At 41.5% G+C, this 23,478-nt stretch overlaps 1 protein-coding gene across 1 annotated transcript in view; it reads right to left on the bottom strand.

The window, feature by feature from the left end:
• pgm5 (phosphoglucomutase 5) overlaps positions 1–23,478 on the bottom strand; it is a 201,782-nt gene that overhangs the window by 22,139 nt on the left and 156,165 nt on the right. Inside the window, exons 8-9 of the mRNA XM_063047659.1 lie at positions 11,178–11,313; positions 8,148–8,331 (exon numbers count right to left, since the gene is read on the bottom strand). Of these exons, the coding sequence (XP_062903729.1) occupies positions 8,148–8,331; positions 11,178–11,313 (320 nt within the window). The remainder of the gene's footprint in view (positions 1–8,147; positions 8,332–11,177; positions 11,314–23,478) is intronic.

The following is a 23,478-nucleotide window of genomic DNA, read 5'->3' on the forward strand; positions in this document are numbered from 1 at the left end:
CTCCAGAACCTCTCCTGTGCTCATTGATGATGCAAAGATCATCACCAGAGGCTCAGCAATCTCCTCCCTCGCTTCCCATAGTAGTCTGGGGTACATCCCATCTGTTCCCGGTGACTTATCCAATTTGATGCTTTCCAAAAGCTCCAGCACATCCTCTTTCTTAATATCTACATGCTCAAGCTTTTCAGTCCACTGCAAGTCATTCTTACAGTCGTCAAGATCCTTTTCCATAGTGGATACTGAAGTAAAGTGTTCATTAAGTACCTCTGCCATCTCCTCCGGTTCCATACACACTTTTCCACTGTCACACTTGATTGGTCCTATTCTCTCATGTCTTATCCTCTTGCTCTTAACATACCTGTAGAATGCCTTGGGGTTTTCATTAATCCTGTCCGCCAAGGCCTTCTCATGGCCCCTTCTGGCTCTCCTAATTTCATTCTTAAATTCCTTCCTGCTAGCCTTATAATCTTCTATATCTCTATCATTACCTAGTTTTTTGAACCTTTTGTAAGCTCTTCTTTTTTTCTTGACTAGATTTACAACAACTTTTGTACACCATGGTTCCTGTACCCTACCATCCTTTCCATGTCTCATTGGAACATATCTACCCAGAACCCCACACAAATATCCCCTGAACATTTGCCATATTTCTTTCGTACATTTTCCTGAGAACACCTGTTTCCAATTTATGCTTCCAAGTTCCTGTCTGATAGCCCCATATTTCCCCTTACTCCAATTAAACGTTTCCCTAACTTGTCTGTTCCTATCCCTCTCCAATGCCATGGTAAAGGAGATAGAATTGTGATCACTATCTTCAGAATACTCTCCCACTGGGAGACCTGACACCTGACCAGGTTCATTTCCCAATACCAGATCAGGTACAGCCTCTCCTCTTGTAGGCTTATCTACATATTGTGTCAAGAAACCTTCCTGAACATACCTAACAAACTCCACCCCATCTAAACCCCTCACTCTAGGGAGATGCAATCAATATTTGGGAAATTAAAATCTCCCACCACAACAACCCTGTTATTATTACTCCTTTCCAGAATCTGTCTCCCTATCTGCTCCTCGATGTCCCTGTTACTATTGGGCGGTTTATAAAAAACACCCAGGAGAGTTATTGACCCCTTCCTATTCCTAACTTCCACCTACAGAGACTCTGTAGACAACCCCTCCATGACTTCCTCCTTTTCTGTAGCCGTGACCCTATCTCTGATCAACAGTGCCATGCCCCCACCTCCTTTGCCTCCCTCCCTGTCCTTTCTGAAACAGCTAAGGCCTGGGACTTGAAGTAGCCATTCCTGCCCCTGCACTATCCAAGTCTCTGTAATGGCCACAACATCATAGCTCCAAGTGTTGATCCACGCTCTAAGCTCATCGCTTTATTCATAATACTCCTCGCATTAAAATAGACACATCTCAAACCATCGGTCTGAGTGTGTCCCTTCTCTATCACCTGCCTATCCTCCCTTTCGCACTGTCTCCAAGCTTTCTCTGTTTGTGAACCAACCTCCCTTTCCTCCGTCACTTCAGTTCAGTTCCCACCCCCCACCAATTCTAGTTTAAACTCTCCCCAGTAGCCCTTGCAAACTTCCCGCCAGGATATTGGTCCCCCTCAGATCCAAGTGCAGCCCGTCCTTTTTGTATGGGTCACACCTGCCCCAGAAGAGGTCCCAATGATCCAGAAATCTGAAACTCTGTCCCCTGCTCCAATCCTTCAGCCATGTACTTATCCTCCATCTCATTCTATTCCTATACTCACTATCATGTGGCACCGGCAGTAATCCCGAGATTACTACCTTTGAGGTCCTGCTTCTCAGCTTCCTTCCTAACTCCCTATAGTCTGTTTCCAGGACCTCAAAGTTATTGCCTATTTATTTATTATTATTATTTCTTTCATTTGTATTTGCACAGTTTCTTGTCTTTAGCATGCTGATTGTTGCGGTATTTCATTGATTCTATTATGGTTATTGTTCCATAATGGATTTGTTGAGTATGCCTGCAAGAAAATGAATCTCAGGATTGTAGATGGTGACATATATGAACTTTGATAATATAAATTTACTTTGAACTTTGAAGCAAGGAAATACTAAATATGTTATACTACATCAACTACATGCTACATGCTGTGGCTCCACGCCTTAGAGTCAGAAAGCAAAAGATTAGAGTCCTTAATTGTCCTTTGTCACCAATAAGCCTCTATCAGTGGCCACCTACCATCCATTTGAGCGACTAGATAAAGACATTTGCGTAAAACATGAGGTTGATTACACACTAGCGCAAGTCTGCATAACAAAACTCACTGCCCATTGAACTGTGCCCACCAGCACTGACTGCCCATGGAAGTGTAGCTGGCAAGACCATCTGCCTATGGAACAAAGCCACCAGCTGTCACAATGCATGGAACTATATTCTAACCAGTGTCAGCTTCTGAAATGAGGAGAAGATATAAATAGAAAAAGCAGAGCAGGGAACCCTCAGTCCCCAGTCAACCATAATAGGGGTAGGTTAGGTCATATTCCTAGAAAACAAACAATATCATGATTTTGGGTAACGTCGTCATCTACAACCCCATCAAGTAATACAAATTTTTTTAAAATCTGCGTTAATGTATTTGCCTTTTTTACATGAGTTATGTAAGAGCATATTTTATTATGTACCTCAAATTTTAGGATAGTATCTTGTGAATTTTGTAAAGGCACATTATGTAACATAAATGGCCAGATTGTGGGAGGCACCTGTTTGCACCTGTCATTTCTATCCTTTATCTGTCATATCTTCTCCTACTAGTTCCTTAAATAATTCACTCTCAGATGTTTCTAATTGGCAGTGGATTTGAAGTTATTTTCCCATGGTTTTCAATGTTACAGGCTGGAAGAGACTACCAAGTGATTTGATGATTCTAATATATGTTAATGATACCTGTGGGTGAAGTTAGAGATTAGAATCAAATCAAAGGTATTAAATGGTCCATGTTACCGTTTCAAACAAATAATTCATGGCAAGTTATCCAATAATTTACAACCACACAAACCTCTTGTTCTATTCCATCCTGAAACTCAAGCTTGGAAATCTATTATAACTAGCGGACTTCTTGATTCGGTTGGACCTGGTAGTGATTCACAATGGTTCATATATAGTAAAATGGAATAATAGTTACATCGGGATTAGGGGTTGGAATCAAAACAAGGTGCTTGTTCAGTATACATAGATCAATGGAGGCTCAATAAAGAAGAAAACTAAGGCATGTTGTAGATTGAGCTGCTGATCCACCATGATAAGAAGGAATGTCTTTAGCCAGGGAGTGGTGAATCTAAGGAACTCGTTGCCAAAGATGACTGTGGAGGTCATATCTTTGGGTATACTGTAATAAAAGTGGAGGTTAATAGGTTCCTGAACAGTAAGGGTATCAAAATTTACAGGGAGAAGGCAGGAGAATGGGGTTGAGGGGTAAATGAATCAGTCATGGTTGAATGGCAGAGCCAACTTGATGGGCTGAATGGCCTAATTCTGTTCCTATATCTTACAGTCTTATGGGAAGGGGCAAGATGGGAGGAGGTAACGTGCAGCATTCCCCAAGGACAATAGCTGACCTCATGATACCCTAAAACATTTGTCATTGAATTAAATATTTACTGCTGGCAAAGCCATTGTTCTGGTGTAGGAAAAGTGTAACAGCAAATTTAGGCCTGTCCAGATCCCAAAACAATCTGGGTCATTATGTTGCAATACTGTGCCTTGAAAATGCTTTCAGTCCCCACAACTATCTTCACATTTTACTGTCTCATTTTCTAAATTTAAAATATATTGAAGTAGGATTTTTAGCTAATCTACAAAACATTGTGCATCATGTCAAATTAAAAGAAAAATTCCATAACCTGTCAACGGTATATTAAAAATTAAAAACCAAAACTGCGAGGCTGAAGAAGTATTCACCCACTTTGTAATTACTATGCTAAATTTCCTCAGGTGCCAAACTGTATATTACTTTACCCACTCATCCAATTTGTTGATGTAGAAAATTGGAGGATCACCTGATTTCAATGAATTCATAAGAATAAATACTCCTTCTCTCTGTAATGTCCAACAGTATGGTAGATTTTCAACAGTCCAAACCAAAATGAAGACAAAAGAGCATTCAAGACAAGTTAGAGAAATGCTAATAAAGGATCACAGATCTGGGGAAGGGTACGAGACCATCTCAAAGGCACTGAACATACCCTGGAGCTCAGTGCAGTCCATAGTAAAAAAGTAGAAAAAATATAAAACCATAGCCAAAATGCATACCTCAGGCTGCCCCTCTAAACTTAGTTGCTGGAGGAGATGGTACTTGTAAGAGAGGCTACTGTGAGCCAACATTCTGAGTGAGCTGCAGAAGTCAGTGGCTGCAACTAGAGATGAAGTTCATGGCTCCACGATCTCCAAGGCTTTGCACAAAAAGGGTATTTATGGAAAAGTGGCAAGGAAGAAGCCCTAGCTTAAAAAAAAGCATTTCTTTGCTCATAAAGACTTTGCAAAGTGTCACTTAGAAGATACTGTAAAGTCATGGAAGAAGATCTCATGCTCAGATGAGACTCAAGTGAAAGTTTTTGGCCTCAACACTAAGCGGTATGTGTGGCGTAAATTTAACACTGTGCATCAGCCAGTAACACCGTTCCTATTGTAGAGTATGGTGGAGGCAGCATTGTGCTATGGGGTGTTTTTCAGCAGCAGGGACTGGAAATCTGGGCAGGACTGATGGGAAGATGAATGCTGCTATATACAGAGAGATCCTGGATAAAAACCTGCTAGCTTCTGCCAGAAAGCGTAAACTGGGGAGGAAGTTCATCCTTCAGCAGGATAACAACCCAAAGCACACTGCCAGAGCAACCATGGAGTGGCTTCAAATGAAGAAAATTGATGTCCCTGATGGCCCAGTCAAAGTCCTGACCTTAATCTAATCAAACTTCTGTGGCAAGACCTCAAGATTGCTATCCACCACCACTCCCCAACTAATCTGGCACAACTTGTGCAATCTTGCAAGGAGGAATGGGAAAATCTTGCTCCATCACATTTGTGCAAAAGTTATTAGAGACTTATCCAAAAGATTACTGGCTGTAACAGCTGCGAGAGGTGGCTCAAATAAGTACTGAGTGAGGGGGATGAATATTTTTGAACAACCATTTTTAACCGACAATTCACATTTTGAATTTTTAGTTTTTCATGCTTTACAGATCTCCCTTTTTTGGGGGGGTGCTCTACTGTGGAAAAAAAAGAGCATGTGATTCACAAATAATTTTTTTCAGTTAAACTCCTGGTTTTAACACTCATTTATGTGAACATAGGGTTGGGGGGTGAAAACTTTTATAAAGCTCTGTATACAAGAAACAACACCTCGTCTGGGCACACTGCAACTTCCTAGATTTAATAGTAAAATCTACAACACCAGGTAATCTGGTTTATCAGTCCATATCAATCCTCCAGATGTGATATTAACTCAGCTTGCAGGGCTCTAGGAGTGGAGAACATGTCCAGTCTGACCTGTCCTCCTGCAACTCCTGCATTCTTTTATCTATGTTCTTTTGTTTATTTTCTCACTCTCTAGTTGCTCCCAGTCAATGCAATGCCTTGTCTCCAGTTTATCTCCATGGTTACCCTAGTATTACCCTACCAGAGATATCTTTTTTGGTCTTTTTTTCACAGTTCCAATGAAAGTATGTCACCCTGAAATATTAGCTCTGTTTCTCTTCCTGCAAATAAGTATTTCTAGCATTCTCTCTTTTAATTGACCTGATCATGTTTTTTCAGTCATACTCATGGAGCAACATATTTTCTCCACAGTACGGGGGCCAGCCTCATGCTCTTCTTCATAATACTATTCTGGGACTTTTTAAATCCATCCGACAGAATAGATAAATTTTATTTAGCAATTCATGTGCTTTGCATATCGTAAAAAGGCTGTTAAAATATTAAAAATAGTCTGTACAGGATATTGTTAAAATTTAGACCGGAAACACAGGAAAATTCTGGACCCCCATCTTTATTAATCACATCTTCCAGCACATGCTCCATAGCTTTCTATGCCAAGACAATTTAGATGGTTGTCTGGACACTTCTGATCTGCTTCCATTACTCTTTCTAGCAGTGCATTCCAGGTATTCACTAGGTCCATCTCAGATTCCCATTGAATCTACACCTACATCCTCTGAGTTTATTCACCTCTGACATGGGGAAAAGTTTCCTGCAGTCTTCCCTATCCATACCCCTCATAATTTTATATTCCTCAATCACGCGCTCTCTTTGCCCCAGGGAAAGCAGGCCCGGCCTCCCGAGTCAGAACTGAACCTCTCCTTTCCAGGCTTTGTCCTGCTCCTGTTCCTTACAATCCCGTCGGAGAAGTAGCAGCTGCAATTGTGTAGCATCTTCTCAATACGGCACGAGCACAGTAGACTAGATTAGTCATAGCATGAAAACAGGCCCTTCAGCCCAACTCATCCATGCCAACAGCATCTAAGTTCATCCAATTTACCCACATTTGGTCAATATCTCTCTAAACCTTTCCTATCCATTTTTGTACTTGTGTGTCCAGATCAGGACTTGAACCCACATCCATTGACTCTGAGATGATTTTGTGAGCCACAACTGCCACCCAAATGAATTATAAGAGAGAAAAATACCTGACAGCTGCAAATAGTGAATGCCATGATAAGTTTTCACTGAAGGAAAACCAATGGTTTCCTGAACCATTTGCTGATTGAAAGAACATTTCAAATTTAGTATAAACTTTTGAGCTAGAATGTTTTACATTTTGTTCATTAGAGATCAGTCAAACTAACACTGAGAAAATGTAACAGCACACAAATACTGGTAAGCTTACTAAAAAAAAGTCCAGTAATATTTGATCAGGACACAGAAGGCTACCAAGGGCTACAGTGGGATATATTGTAGATCAGTTGCAGATACAGGTGTAGAAATGGCAGACAGAGTATAACCCTGTCAAATGTAAAGTGTTGCAAGTCGATTGTAAATGGACAACAGATTGTTAATGGCAAAACCCTTGGCAGTGTGGATGTGCAGAGGGATCTAGGAGTCCAAGTCCATAGCTTCCTGAAAGTGGCTAGCCAGGTTGACAGGGTGATAAAATAAGGCACATGGTATTGCTTGCCTTTATTTGTCAAGGAAGTTCAAGAGTTCAAGTTCAAGAGTCAGGAAGTTATGTTGGAGCTTTATAAAACTCTGGTTTCTTGGCAGTGAGCTCAACATATAGAATGTGAAGTAGGGCAATCAAAACTAAATCCACAACCCCCATCAGGGATGATGTAATTAGCTCATTTCCTGAGGGCTTTCCTATACAATGTCACTTCCGTCAATCTTATCATATAGTAAGTATGGGACTCATATCACAATCAGTGGCAAAAGTGGAGCTGTTTACAATATCATTTCCTTGAATGCAAAAGAACATTGTGACTTCTCAAATACAGTATGTATGTATTCTGACTGATACCACTATGGTCTTCATTAATTACCGCTCTACATAGCTTCTTGCAATCCAGAAAGTTTAAATGAGACAGCACCAGTTATCATGGTGTTATGATTATTATGATGGCCTCAGTACAGACAATAATGGCATACATATAAAAGGAAAGGAAGATTTTTAGTCAAATACAACTATCTGCTAAATCAGGATAAAGGATCATCCATTCAGATAAGGAGAAATTTCTCCACTAAGAGAGTTTATCCACGGCTGAGACTGAACAATAAAGTGTACAATGTAAGACTGACATGCTCACTATGGTGCTAAGGGATTGCTGTACTAAGAGGAGGGGTAAGATGTTAACCTGCACCCTCAGGTTGATGTAAAGATGGAGCAGGAAGAGATCTCCTTAGCATCCTGACCAACATTTATCATTCAATTAACAAGACAAAAATAAATTGTATGTTTATTATTGCACTGCTGATGAGGGCAAGTTGTCCATTACACTTCTGAAATTACAACAAAAACCACACTCCAGGAGAACTTCTCTGAATGTCCAGTGCTTTGGTTCAGTCTTAGTGATTAAGAGATGCTGTGGAAATGTAAATTATACTTCTCTGGAAACATAAATTCAAAGTACTTTCAAATGCAGACTTGAAGAATGTGTATGTAGAATAGATTGACCTCTAACCTGGTTTCTGGTTACAGTGCCATCAACGGGATCCGTGTATTCAAAGTTTTCTGTTTTCTCCACTGTGTAATTATGACTGCCCACGGCGAATTGCTGATTGGTAAACGACCGTTCCATAATTAGAGCTTCAAGGTCCCTCATCAAGTGGAAGGACAACCGGGGGTCAACTTCCTCATAATCAAACCTGCTCAGAAGCAGAGAGAGAGGGTTTGCAGGAACAGCAATACATACAATTGTACAAGTCAGAGGTCTGGAAATTGGGGTTCTTTATTATTTGTTTTCAGGATGTGTGAATGTGTAAGAGAGACTAAGTTGTAGAGATACAGGAAATAACAGGAGGGGAATTAGGACCAATGGGATTGCTTCCATGAAGCAGGCACAGAGCCAATAGGCTGAGTAGTTCCCCACTCGCATCATTTTAAGGGTTCAAGACCAGGCTAGTGTTCACCCTATTTTTTCCCTCTGCGATATCTCAATATATTGATGTGATGTAAGTTTTTCATTGCACCTCAGTACATGTGACAACAATAAACCAATTACTATTGTCTCTTTCCAATTGCCCTTGAGAAGGTGGGGCTGACTTGCCTGTTTGAACTGCTGCCATCTGTCTCACAGAAGGGGCTTCCGCATGGCTGGGGGTGTTGAGAGGCCCAGCATCAATGGAGCAAGAGCCAGCCTATGTCCCAAATCAGGACTTGTGACCAAAGTGGCAGGCTCCTCCTACCTACAGGGTGTGCATGTTGGAGAGTTTGAGAAGGTAGAGATAGGATAGAGACGGACATATTGAACAATGATGAGACAGGGCAGATCATTAAACAGAAGGTAGATGGTACCATTCACCCACTACACAAACAGTTCACCCATAGGCCCCCTTCCCATCTACCCCATCTGGTTCTGGCACCAATTACCATTCACCTCTCTTCTAATGTGCTAAACAAAAGATGTTGAGCTCAAAGAGGGGGCATGGTAGCATAGTGGTTAGCACAAAGCTTTACAGTACTGGTGACCCAAGTTCAATTCCCGCCGCTGCTTGTAAGGAGTTTGTACATTCCCCTCATGACAGCGTGGGCTTCATCCAGTTCCTCCAGTTTCCTCACGCAGTCCAAAGACATACCAGTAGGTAGGTTAATGGGTCATTGTAAATTGTCCTGTGATGAGGCTAGGGTTAAATCAGGGGTTGCTGGATGGTGTGGCTCGAAGGGCTGGAAGGGCTATTTCACATTGTATCTCAATAAATAAAAAAACAACTCTTGGATCACTGTCCCATTTTCCTTCCGTCTCATTAGAAGTAGAATCCAGACTTCTCTCCCCAAATTTCCAGCTTTCGTCAGGCAGATGAACCACAGTTTCTATTAGGCAGAGGTGGTGGAATAAAAGGGTGTAGATTGAGCAAAGGGTCTGCATGCAGCTTGGAAAATGAGACTCTAGACAGGGTATAGAGGGGTCTAGGAACATGGGATTCAGCAAAAAGTAGCAGCATAAGGTTAAAAAAAAACACAATGCATCAAAATAACAAATGAGTGCTTAATCTTTAAAATTTAAAAATTAAAAAAAATTTAAAGCCATGCCTTTTCTTAAATTTCTGCAACCAGTGAATATTCACAATTGCCTTCAATTTTCAGTTCATTGTGATATATCTTGGCTTGTTTCATGATCAGCACGGAGTGAAGCAGCATATGTTCACTCTGATGCTGACAAATCCACTCTTTCAGTAACGATCAAGAACTTCATTTCTCACTTTATGCAGTTTATTTCTATTTTTCATTAACTTCTGTGCATTACATACGTGAGGTCACTTCTCAGAATTGTCTGTGGTATACAGAGGCATGCACAGCACCTGAAAACATTCCCAGCACCTTGTGCAATTTTCCATTAGTGACGTCATGTCAATGCTCGAAAAAAATTCAGATTTCAGAGGTTTTTGGACTCAACCAATATTTCAAAAATCAAGTGATGTAACCATTGGTGAGGTACTGATAGAGAAGCATGCATTGAAGGTGAGAGGGGGTAGTTTCAAAGGGGATGTAAGGGTTAAGTTTTTTCCACAGAGAATCATGGATGCCTGGAATGTGCTGCCTGGTATGGTGGTAGAGGCAAATACATTAGAGACTTTTAAGAGATGTTTGGATAGGCACATGGATGGAAGGAAGATGGAGGGATATGGACATGGTCTAGGTAGGAGGGATTAGTGTCTGGGTGTTTTTGATTTGCTTTTTAGCTGGTTCGGCACAACATTGTGGGCCAAATGGCTTGTTCCTGTGCTGTCCTATGTTCTATGTTCTATGTACAGAAATTGGTTGCAGTATTTCACTTCCGTTCAATGACCATGAGATGCAAAGCACGTTGATATGATTTGACATCATGAAAGGTGCTATAGAAATGTAAGTTCTTTATCTTTGAAACAGGTGCATTTTCAGTGATTCTCTGGAACGTTAAATGGGTCTGTGATTCCTGACTATTGGCAACTATCACTGATGTCAAATGGCCTGTCTCTGAGTTACCCTAATGAACCAGAACATGACCATTTGGGGGAGGGGTCACATTTTAGGTTAGACTTTAAAACAAAGCTCCATCTGCTGACAAAAAAGAATGGATGGCATTGTTTGAAGACAGCAGATCTCTTCTGGGATGAGCATTTATCTCTCAACCAGTATCAGCCCATTGCATTGGCATTACTGGCAGCCACCTCTTCTACACTTCTAGACATTTAGGATGGCTTGGAAAAGTAATATAAAAATGCAAGTCTTTATAAGTCAATGTGTTTAATTTTTTTAAAACTGTGATCATGAAGACAGTAGCCAATGTAATACTGGAGCACTGGGGGAGCACTAGGTGAGTACTGGACAAGGGGATAAGTTACAACACTATGCTTCATGCCGTAATGGGTTGATGTTTTGTGATATGAACCAAGGAGAATCTCTATAAAAATAAAATTCAGCAGTGAGCCCACTTAATATTCATTGGCTCTGACTTCATAATCAAAAGGTCCAAATGTAGATAGATATTTCCCAGAACAGACATCACTCTCACCTGCAGTAGTAATTCCGACCGAACCTTGCCCAGTGATCCTTCAGTATCTCTTCTACGCTCTGTTTACGAGCTGCAATGATGGACAGCCATGCAAGGACAGCCCAGAGACCGTCTTTCTCTCGAATGTGGTCGGACCCTGTGACAGACAAAATAATTTACAGGGTGTTTTCCTGAGCTGGCCTTCTATTGCACATGGTGCTGCGTCACACACAGCCAGGAGACTCAGAAGAAGATTCGTGAAAGGTCATAGTCTCAAAGACAGGGAGGTCAACCTAGAACAGGGGATATCAGAAACGGGGGGAGCACAGGGATGGAACACGTACAGTGGGTGCATACTGTGTTGGGGAAGGGGATGCTGGTGAAGAATATCACATGACAGTCGAGCAGAAGATACAAAAATATGAAAACACATACGACCATACTCAAGGATAGCAGCTATCCTGCTGTAATGAGAATCTGGAACCGTCCCCTCATACATTAAAAGATGAACTCTGGGTCATGAGCATGGCACTTTACTTGTTTAGCTGCACTTCACTCTTTCTGTAGCTATATCACCTCTCTGCATTCTGTTTAATTTTCACTACCTTGATGTACCTACACAGGACACAATTTGCCTGGATGGCATGCAAACAACAGCTTTTCACTACCTCTCGGTACATGTGACAATAACTGACCAACTTGTACTGTACACATCACCCTAACCAGTTTTCTCTGTCTTCAATATTCACTGAATTACTTGGCTTCGCACTTCAACACTTGAGCTCCACTACCATTCTGCTGAATCTCCACCAATTCCCACCAATCCCTTCCAGATCTCATGAAGGGCTTAAACCTAAAAGTTAACTCTTTCTCTTTCCACAGATGCTACCTGACCTACTCAGTTTTCCCAGCATTTTCTACTTTATTTCATACTCCAAGCATCTCTTTGGTATTGGTTTATGAGATACTGAGATACAGTGAAAAGATTGTTTGTATATTGTTCATACAGATAAAATCACTACACAGTGAATTGAGGTAGAATGAGGTAGAACAATAACAATGCAGAATATAGTGTAAGAGTTACTGAAAAAATTCAGTGCAGATAAACAATAAAGTGTGAGAACATACGAAGTAGATTGTGAGGCCTGGAGTCCATTTTATTGTATTACAGGTCTGTTCAAGAGCCATGGTAACAGGGATACAGAAATATATAATCCAGACAGGATGAAACTTTCTCCAGAGAGTGGCCAGAGATGTACAGATCATATAATCCAGACAGGATAAAACTTTCTCCAGAGAGTGGCCAGAGTTTTACAGATCATATAATGTATACGGGGTGAAAACTGAGCTGCAACATGGCCTTTGTAATTTCGCTTTCCATCAGCTTTTAAGGGAAATACCAACTTCCATCAACCTATTTTATGGTTATTTCTATCTTTGAAAGTTGTGTGAGTTGGACCAGTGGAGGAAGAGACTCTCCAGGGATCTATAAAGTGCATTTAAAGAGTTGTAAACAGTGGGCAGTAGACTGAGAGTCAGAAACGGGAATAATATAAAAGTTCCATTATAGTTGGTATGCCCATCTCTATTGTAAAGTTCCATGATTCTGACCAAGAATAGGCACTAAAAATTACTTTAGGTCTGTCAATCAGAACATAAATTGGTTCCCTGTGACTTTCCTTTTATTTTGTACTCACATCATTGTTGTATCATAGTTCAGCTGCAATTCTTGAACCAGCTAATGACTTTCTATTCTGGTGGAGTCACATGGTGCAGTAGGGAGCTGTGTAGCCACAATCAGTCCACTGTGTGAACGTAAATCTGCAACCAGCTTTGGCTCCCAATCTCTCTGTGAAAATAACTTGAATGATGGACCCTCTGCTGTAAAATTGGCTTCAACTAACCATATCCATATCACTTTGATTAATACAAGAACTATAACATGAAAAAAAAATCACACGATCGTTATCAGTGAAAACTTAATACCCTACCATTAAAGGAAACATCCAGCTAGGCTTAGCTTGGTCAGAGGCACAGGATTTAAAGACTATCTTAAAGGAGGAAAGAGGGACATGAGGAGGGAAAGGCTTAAGAAAATTGTTTCAAATATCTGAGTCTTGGTAGCCAATGAGTGCTAACGGTAGAGGGAAAGAAACTGGAGAATTAGAGAAGCACAGTCATCTGAGAGGTTAGTAAGGCTGAGAGAGGGAGGGGAAACAATCTGAAAACATGTGAAAATTATCAATTCAAGGCATTTCCAGACCTAGGGCCAGTGTGGGGCAAATGGGCACTGGCAGCAGTTCTAAATTGGTTTACCTGTGGGAATTATCTGCGAATCTTGGTGTTATTGGTTGAAGGATTGGGTGGGGGCAAACCCCACTGTTCTTCTTTGAAACAGAGGGCAATGGAATTTCTTTTATATCCACATGAGAAAGCAGCGAGGGCCTGGGTTAGCAGCTGTAGTATAGTGGTTAGCACGATTCTGTTGCAGCCTGGGGAGTTTCAGAGTGTGGAGTTCAGTTCTGGCGTCGTTCTATAAGGAGTCCTCCATATGGAATGTGTGGGCTTTGTCTGTGTCCTCTGGTTCCTCCCACAGTCCAGAGACATACTGGGTAGGTTAATTGGTTGTTGTAAATTGGTTGGTTGTTGGAGGGGAGGAGAAGATGGCGACACGACGCAGCGCACGTGGCCCCTCCGAAATCATATCGTATTTGTTAAATAAGAGCTGTGCACAATCCTGTTTTGACGGAGACAGCTGTGAGAAGCATAGAGGAACACCTGGAGAAACTTCCGAAATGCCCGCTTAGCTGCTACTGTGCGATCGAGAATCTCCGGAGGGGAAGGTCCCAAATCCTTGGCTTTGACTATTGCCTGTTGCCAGGGCCGGGGTCGAAGCGCTCGGCAGAGATGATGCTCGATGCTCAGTGTTGGAGGCTCGAAGTTTTCGGACGGACTCAAGAGTCGGCTGTGGTCGGGTTCTTCCAGGGTGCTGCATTGGCAAGTTTGCGACGTTGGAAGCTCCCGGCAGGGAGAGTTTTTCTTCCTTCTACCGCCTGCATGAGATGATGGGACTTTCGAGAGACCTTGAGACTTTTTTTTACCATGCCCATGGTTTGTTCTTATCAAATTACGGTATTGCTTTGCACTGTTGTAACTCTATGTTATAATTATATGGTTTTTGTCAGTTTTTCAGTCTTGTTTGTCTTGTGTTTCTGTGATATCATTCTGGAGGAACATTGCATTTTTTTTGATGCATGCATTACTAAATGACAATAAAAGAGGACTGCGTGTCCTCATAATCTAATCTAAAAAAAATTGTCCCAATGATTAAGCTAGGGCCTACTCCACACTGTATCACTAAGTAAAAGGTAAAAAATAATAAATAAAACAGTATCTGAAGGTGAACACCATTGTCAGTGCACCAGAGCACCAGTGTTGCACTGGAGTGTCAACCAATCAGACGGGACTTGACTCTTGACTCAGAAGTAAAAGTGCGATCCAATGAATGTGGCTGATACAAACGCTCAAACAAAGGGAAAGGTCAGAAACAAGAGGTACCATCACCACTGAAACCAAACCAGACTACATGGTCGATTTCAAAAGTGGTGGTGGGGGGGAGAGGAGAAAGAGCAGAGAAGTAAAACATGTAAACATGTAATGGTCATCATACAGGCCTAAGCCAGGGGTTCCCATCCTTGGGTCCACAGACCCCTTTGTTAATGGTAGGGGTCTGTGGAACAAAGAACGTTGGAAACCCCTGTCCTAAACAATTGTTCCAGGTGGGGCAGTCATCCACAAGTGACTCCATAGTTGTCATTTATTGTATCTGGTGCTCCCGGTGCAGTCTCATCTACATCGGTGAGATCCAACGCAGATTGGGAGACTGCTTCTTCGAGCACCTTCACTTAATCCACAATACCTGCAGGGATCTTCCCGTAGACAGCCATTTTAATTCCACTTCCCATTCCAACACCAACATGTCTGCCCATGGCCTCCTCCACTGCCAAGCTGAGATTAGAGGAGCAGCACCTTATATTTTCCCTTGGTCATCTCCAACCTAACAGAGTGAATCTTGATCTCTCTAGCTTCTGGTAACCACTCCCCTCTGTTTCTTCTTTGTTTGATGTCCTGACCTCACTGTTTCCCCATCATGCTATCTTTTTCCCTTCCTCAGCCTCACCTACTCATTCCTCTCACTGGTTCCACATCTCAGCTCCTTCCCTTTATTCCATAGTCCACTGTGCTCTCCTATTAGTTTCCATCTTCTTCAGACCTTTATCTCAGCTTCTTACATCATTCTCACTCTGCCCCCTCCCTTACTGGCCTATCACCCATCCTCACCTGGATCCATCTATCACCCACCAGTTCTTGCTCACCCCTTCCCCCACCTTTTTAAAATGGCTATCTCTCTTCTTTCTTTCTAGTTCTATTGAAGGGTCTCAACATAATACGTAGACTATTCATTTCCCTCCACAGATGCCGCCTGACCTGCTGAGATCCTCCATCTCCTTTTGAGCTGCTACATGTTTGGTCGGAAAGTTCAAGGGAATACGGATTGAATTTAAATGAAGCAGAATAATTCCTTGCAGCACCAAGATTGTATTAGAATGAACTCTCTTTAATAGAAGACAGCTTTGTGGACTGTAGGATCAGCTTTGTATCAACCAGCTGGGCTAAATCAGTGTCAGAGAAAAGGACAATTCACAGCAAGCGTGAATGCCTACTGCATCCATTGCTGATGGGAGCTAAAATATGGTGTAGCATAGAGAATGCTTCCTGCTTCTCATTTGGGTCATTGGTTTTGATTATCTGCTTAATTTGAGGTAAACTTTGAAATAAAAAAAACTCCACAGGGTTCCTGTGGGTCAATTGCAGGGTGGAAATGAAATAAAATCATATGCACTGGTGTGTGCTGAAAACATTCTGGACCCTATTGTTCATTTGTTATGTGCCATGTTGTATGACGTGTGCAGTCACGGGCAATGACCATGATTGTTCTTGGCAGAGTTTTCTACAGAAGCAGTTTGCTATTGCCTTCTTCTGGGCAGTGCCTTTACAAGATGGGTGACCGCAGCCATTATCAATACTTTTCTGAGACTACCTGCCTGGCATCAGTGGTTGCATAACCAGGAATTGTGATGTGCACCAGCTGCTCATACGACCATCCACCACCTGCTCCCATGGCCCTGATCGGGGGCTAAGCAGATGCTACACCTTGCCTAAGGGTGACCTGCAGGCTAGCGGAGGGAAGGAGCACCCTACATGTCCTTTGGTACCTACTACCCCTCTGTACTCTATAATATTGAATAAATGAATATAAAGATACTGGAAAAGGTGCAAAAAAATCACAAAGGTGATGCCAGAACTAAGAGCTTATAATCAGCAGGAAAGCCTGAAAGGACTTTGGCTGTCTCCCAGGAAGATTTCATGGTGATGTGATGGTGGGGTTTGGGAAGTGCACACGGGAAAGATAATGCAGCAGATCAAATCCAACAGCCATTAATATCTAATGGCCACTGATAAATCCAATGGGCAATTTAGAAGAAATTTCTTTCCACAGAGTGGAATGGGAAGGTGGAACTTATTCCTGCAGGGAATGGTTGAAGCAGGACTCAACATTGATACAGGGAAGCTGGCTATAAATGTGGGAGAAGGAAAGAGACATGGGGAAACTTAAGGGTGGGTAGAAGCTTGTGTGGAGCAGATGGGCTGGAGTCTGTACTGCAAGTTCTGTTTCATAAGAGAAATTGTACAGTGTGAGTAACAGCTCATACCATTATTTATGGTCACTTCAACACACATGTAGGTTATATGTCACTTAATTTGCTTATGTTAACACATCTGTCGTTTCTAATTTAGTGTGCTGCTGCTGCAAAAAGTTCATTTCCATGACCTTGTTCAGGGTCAACCATAGATGTTGCATCTTAACTGTCTAGATATGCAAGTCAGGGCAGTACGATATGGAGAGCAAACTGTTTCCCATGTAGTAAGTTCTCCCTCTCCACACAACTGATGAATTCAAAAGAACGGCAGAGACTGACAGGGTTTGGCACCAGAAGCATTGCAGGCGTTGCCAGTCAGTGTTGAACTCAACGTAAGACTGTCTTAGGGACTCCAGCTCCTCATTTTTTCTCTTGGGGTTTACTCCCGAAGCCTTCCCCGTGAGTGGGTATGGTTGCAAAGCAGTGGAGGTTTGAGATCAGAGTTTTCCTGTATGCCTATGGCAATAACAAACTGGAATATGAAATTCACGGTCCTCCTTTAGATAATGAACTGGCAACAATTAGAATCCTTAATGTGCTTGACATCTATTTCCTTCTGCTTCCATTCTCTTCAGGCTCAGAAACACCACTTATTCAAAAGGAGAATATTGTCAGAGACGTAATTGAGACCTTCTATATTTTTAAATTTAATATAGTTCATTTTGATTTTTTATTATCTATAATATAATTATAGTAGTATGCTTAATTTTTTTTAAAAGACTTTGAAATTTCTTAGGAGTGGTTTAAGGTGTTTGACAGCCTGTACAGCTGGAAACTGGGCTTCGCGGGCTGTCCTACTAATTGCATGGGATTTATCCTGTTTTGGAATGTGCTCTAGTTAGTTGCCATGTTTCAGTGCAAAGATTTGCCAGCAAATCAAATTGCTTCCCAAGAAGGTTCCGTGCTGCTCACCAAAGTCCTTGCCAATCAGGTTGCATCTAGCTTACTTGAGGGTATATAGTCAAGGTGCAAATGATTTTCCATGGAAAATCCAAGTGAAAATGTTACCTAATGTGTCCTACTGCTCTAATTTGAATTCTCAACATGGGAAGTTAAAAACAGACATTTTGGTAAAGTCCCTATTTTGTCAATTAATGGTACAAATAATAAAGCATCTTCAGTGAGGAGTGATGATGTGGGTTCAAGTCCTCATATTAGAGATGAGACCACAGGAGTGTTTCATTGTCAGAGGCTGTCTTTAATGGATACATAAATGTTTAAACCACATCAGGTTAATATCTGCCAAGCCTTTTGAGATGCTGGCCAGTCTCTAGCTTTTGTCTTACATGTTTGCCACAATCACGTACCTTCAATATGGTTGGAGTGCAAAGGTCAGCCTGGAAAGAATTCACCACCGTTGCTGGTAGAATCCCAGACAGTGATGAAGAGGCTTACAAGGAATGATGTCACAACAGCAGCCTATCTGGAACATCTCCTTTTCTTGTTATTACTATCAGGGAGGAGGTACAGGAGCCTGAAGAACCACACTCAATGATTTAGGAACACCTTCCCCTTTGTCATTAGATTCTGATTAGGCCCATGATCACTACCTTGTTATCTTTATTTTTGCACTACTTATTCTTGTAATTCATAGATTTTTATATTTTTGCAGCCACAAAACAACAAATACCATGTCATATGTTTGCGATAATAAATCTGATTCTGATTCCGAGAAGGTTGACGAGAATGTTGCCTGCCTGAGTTCTAGGGGAAGGTTCAACTGCACAGGACTTCATTCCTTGGAGCATAGGAGTCTGATAAGTGATGTTATAGAGGAGTATAAAATCATGATAGGTATGGACAGGCAGAATGCACACCAGGGACAGCAGCAACAAAAACTACAGGGCATAGGTGTGGGTAAGAGGGGTAAAAATTAACATACCACATAGAACATACTGCATAGTACAGGCCCTTCAGCCCACGATGTTGTGCTAACCTTTAGTCGACTCTCTGATCTATCTAACCCTTCCCTCCTATATATCCCTCTAGCTTTCGATCATGCCTATCTAAAATACTCCTAATGTATCTGTCTCTACCACCACACCTGGCAGGACATTTCACATACCACCACTCTCTGAGGAAAGAACTTACTTCAAACATTCCCCCACCCTCTATACTTGCCTCCAATCATCTTTTAAAAAAGTCACCTCCTATCCTTCTTTGTCCAAAGAGAAAAACCCTAGCTTGCTCAACCTGTCTTTATAAGACATGTTCTCAAGTCCAGACAGCATCCTGGTAAATCTCCTCTGCACCCTCTCTAAAGCTTTCAAGTCTTTCCTATAATGAGGGGATCAGAACGGAATACAATATTCCAAATGTGACCCAACCAGGATCTTATAGAGCTGCAACATTACCTCATGGCTCTTGAATGCAGTCCCCTGACTAACGAAGACCATCACGCTATACGGCTTCAGACAATCCTATTAACTTGTGCAGCAACTTGGAGGTATCTATGAATGTGGACCCCAAGATTTGGAAGGGACCTATGAGTAACTTCTTCATGCAGAGGGGGGTGCATATATGGAATGAGCTGTCAGAGAAAGTGATTAAGGTAGGTATAACAACAACATTCAAAAGGTATGTGAAAAGGATGCATGCACAGGAAAGCTTTGGTGGGATACTGGCCAAATGCAGGCAAAAAGGACTTCTTCAGATGGACATCATTGTTGGCATGGATGAGTTTGGTCAAAGGGATGGTGTCCCTGCTGCATTACTTCACGATTCGGTATGGTGAGTATTTTTGTTTCAACTGTTATTTACGTGCCTTACATATGAATTAGGTGTAGGAGTAGGAAACTCAATTGTTTCAACTTCTCCCCTTCATATAATCTAGGCTGGTATAATTGTAATCTCAATTCTGCATTCCTGCCTTCACCAGTAACCCTGCTGATTAAGAATCTACACTTTGTGGCCTGTTCACCTGCTCATTAATGCAAATATGTAATCAGCCAATCATGTTCCAGAAACTCAATGCCTAATAGCATGCAGACATGGTCAAGAGGTTCAGTTCTTGTTCTGACCAAACATTAGGATGGGGGAGAAATGTAATCTAAGTGACATTGACTGTGGAATGATTGTTGGTGCCAGACGGGGTGGTTTGAGTATCTCAGAAACTGCTGATCTCCTGGGATTTTCATGCACAACAGTCTCTAGAGTTTACATGAATGGTGTGAAAAACAAAAAATATTCAGTGAGTGGCAGTTATGTGGGTGAAGATGCTTTGTTAATGAGAGAGGTCAGAGGACAGATTGGTTCAAGCTGACAGGAAGGTGACAGTAGCTCATATAAACATGTGTTACAACAGTGACGTGCAGAGTAGCATCTCTGAATGCACAGCATATCGAGCCTTGAAGTGGATGGGCTACAGCAGCAGAAGACCATGAACATACACTCACTGGCCACTTAATTATGAACAGGAGGTACCTAATAAAGTGGCCACTGAGTGTATGTACCTCCATCTTAAAAATACGCCAAGTCCCTGATTCTACCATATTTTGAGGAAGAGCATTCCAAAGACTGAAGGCACCTGAGAGAAATAAAGTGCCACATCTCTGTTTCAGGCACTTCTAAACAATATTCCCCAGTTATAGATTTTCCCACAAGAGGAAACGTTTTCTGCCCATATACCCTACTAATGCATTCAGCATCTTAGTTTTAATCAATTCCCTCTTATTAGTCTAAGGTACAAGCCTAGTCTCTCATCGTTTCCCTTTAAGATAATTTGTTCATTCTTTGTATGTGTCCTGTCAGACAGTAAATTCCAGACCATACTTGGAGTGGTGCATGCAGTTTTGGTCTCCCAGCTAAAGGAAGAATGCTATTAAGTTGGAAAGGCTGCAGAAAAGATTGATGAGATGTTATCAGGACTTGATTTGTAAAGAGAGACTGGATAAGCTGCCACCTTTTCTCCTTGGAACTCAAGAAACGGCGAGATGACCTAATAGAGGTATATGAAATCATGGCAGCATAGATAAGGCGTGTGGTCACAGTCTTTTTCTCAGGGTAGACGAGTCTAAATTAGAAGACATAGATTTAAGGTGAGGTGGAAGTTTTAAAATGGACCCAAGGGAAAACCTTTTCACTCAGAAGGTGATGGGTAAAAGGAACAAGCTTCCAGAGGAAGTGGTAGAAGTGACCACAATTACAACATTTAAAAGGCACTTAGACAGGTATATGGATAGAAGTTTAGAGGAATATATGAGCTTAATGCAGGTAACTCGGTCTAGCTTTTAGGGCATCTTGGATCACATGGTCAGAAGGTCCTGTTTCTGTGATGTATGACCCTTCAACTTCATGGCCTCTGTGACTCTTTCGGCGAAGACATTTCTCTCTCATTTCCCGTCAAATATTCAGCGAGCCAGCTTAATCTATGTTGCAAGATATTTATCTTCCAGCCAAGAGAGATGGATTCTTCCTCCACAGAGACTCTACACTCTCTGATGGACACAAGATATCCCATGGGATTATTCTGAAGTGGAGGAAGAGTTTTATTCCCAATGTCCAGACATGCACGGTAGCGTAGTGGTTAGCATAATGCACTACAATGCCAGTGAGCAAAGTTCAATTCATGCCAGTGTCTGTAAGATGCTTGTATGGTCTCCTCATGACTGCATGGATTTCCTCTGGATGCTCCGGTTTCCCCCCACATTTCAAAGACAGACAAGTTAGGATTAGAAAGTTGTGGGCACCAGAAGCAGGGCAAAACTTGCCGGCTGCCCCCAGCATATTCTTGGACTACGTTGCACGTCGATGCAAAGCATTGCATTTCACTGTATGTTTGATGTTTTGGTGTATATGTGACAAATGAAAAGCTAATGATGTAATCTTTAAGATGATACAGTCATTATCACAGTGCTATCTTTTGGAATGTGCTCAGAGTGAAGATTTACCAGTAAATCAAATAGCTTCCCAAGAAGGCTACTATTTTTGGGCAGACATTTGAATTTGTGCTCCAACAGTGAGATTGGAGGTTTGATGAAACTTGTTTCTCCAAAGGGAAAACCCATGAGCATAATTTCCAGTACAACATATTGGAGGCTGAGACAAGTAATTCCTTTAAATAGAAGCAAGGCATTGTTGGTTACGATGTGAAAGGGAAAGTACATGCGGAGAAAAAAAACATTGTCTGGATTCAATTTGTTGGTAGAAGTTCCATAATCTGGCTGTGGATGTACTGAGTTTCTAACACATAAACCTGGGGCAGATATCATATTGATGTTACAGCACATAGTAAGTCATTCGTCCTGAATTTCTTGGGCTAGTTATCTCCTCATCCAGCTTAGTAGCACTGAGGCAGTCCAAAGGAGATTTACTAGATTAAATTTTGGGATGAAAGGATTTTTGAATCAATAGTGGAGGCTGGTCCATTTGGGTGTATATTCCTTGGAAGTTAGAAGAATGATGGTTGATATTATTCAAACATATAAGATCCTAAAAGAACTTAACAGAGTGGATGCTGAGATATTTGCATATTGGGACAATCAGGAAAAAGTGAACACAGTTACAAAATACAGCTGGGGGCTGATCATTTAAAACTGCATTTCTTAGAAATGTCTTCTCTCATAGGACAGTGAATCTTGGGAATTCTTTTCATCAGAGGGTGGTGGAAGCCAGATCATTCAAATTGGTTAAGATAATAATAGATAAGCATTTGAAAGATCAAGGAATTGAGTTATAGAGAAGCATCAAAGAAGATGAATTAAGGGCAACATAAATCAGCCATGAGCATATTGAATGATGGGGTAGGCTTGATGGGCCTGGTGAGCTATTTATGGTCCTTTTTCCTTATGTTCTTAGGTTCGCCGATATGTTTTTCTACAAGGTGTTCAACTACTCCCTAAAGGACTGAATTTCTTTTTGGACTTATGAGTGACGGTCTTGTATTGAAAGTATTTTCATTTTTATTTTACAGATATAGATTGAGATAATTGAACTTGTTCACAAAACCCAATGCCAGCAGCTTGGCATTCATGGGGAAAATTTCTATTTGAACAGTGGTATATTGAGAATTCACAAGAGATGGAGGGTGAATATGATGAAGTTTGATTGAAGGGCAGAAGCTATTTTAGGGACTTAGAGGTGAGGCAAAATCCACAAAGCCATGACAAGATACTATAGATGATCTGGGTTTGTTATTACTAAATACTGAAAGGCCTGGATAGAGTGGATGTGGACAGGATTTTTCCATTAGTAGGAGAGCCTAGGATCCAAGAAAACATCCATTTAGGACTGAGGCAAGGAAGGATGTCTTCAGCCACAAGGTAGTAAATCTGTGGAATTCATTGCTACTGACGGCTGTTGAGGCCAATTCACGGCTGTAGTTAGGGCAGAGAATGGTAGGCTATTGATTGACAAGGGGGTAGAGTTACGGGAAGAAGAGGGGTGAATGGGATTGAAAAAAAATCTGCTGTGAACTCAATTGGAGGAATGTTGTTTCCTCTTTCAAATTATATTCAATGTCAACATTGGTTACTTGCAGTTCAGCTTGATCACTATTAACTTAATCCTCATTAGTCGCTGCTGATTGGGTGCTACAGAATTCCTCATAGCCCCAGGCAATT

The sequence above is a fragment of the Mobula hypostoma genome, chromosome 5 (assembly GCF_963921235.1).
Source record: "Mobula hypostoma chromosome 5, sMobHyp1.1, whole genome shotgun sequence".
NCBI lineage: Eukaryota > Metazoa > Chordata > Chondrichthyes > Myliobatiformes > Myliobatidae > Mobula > Mobula hypostoma.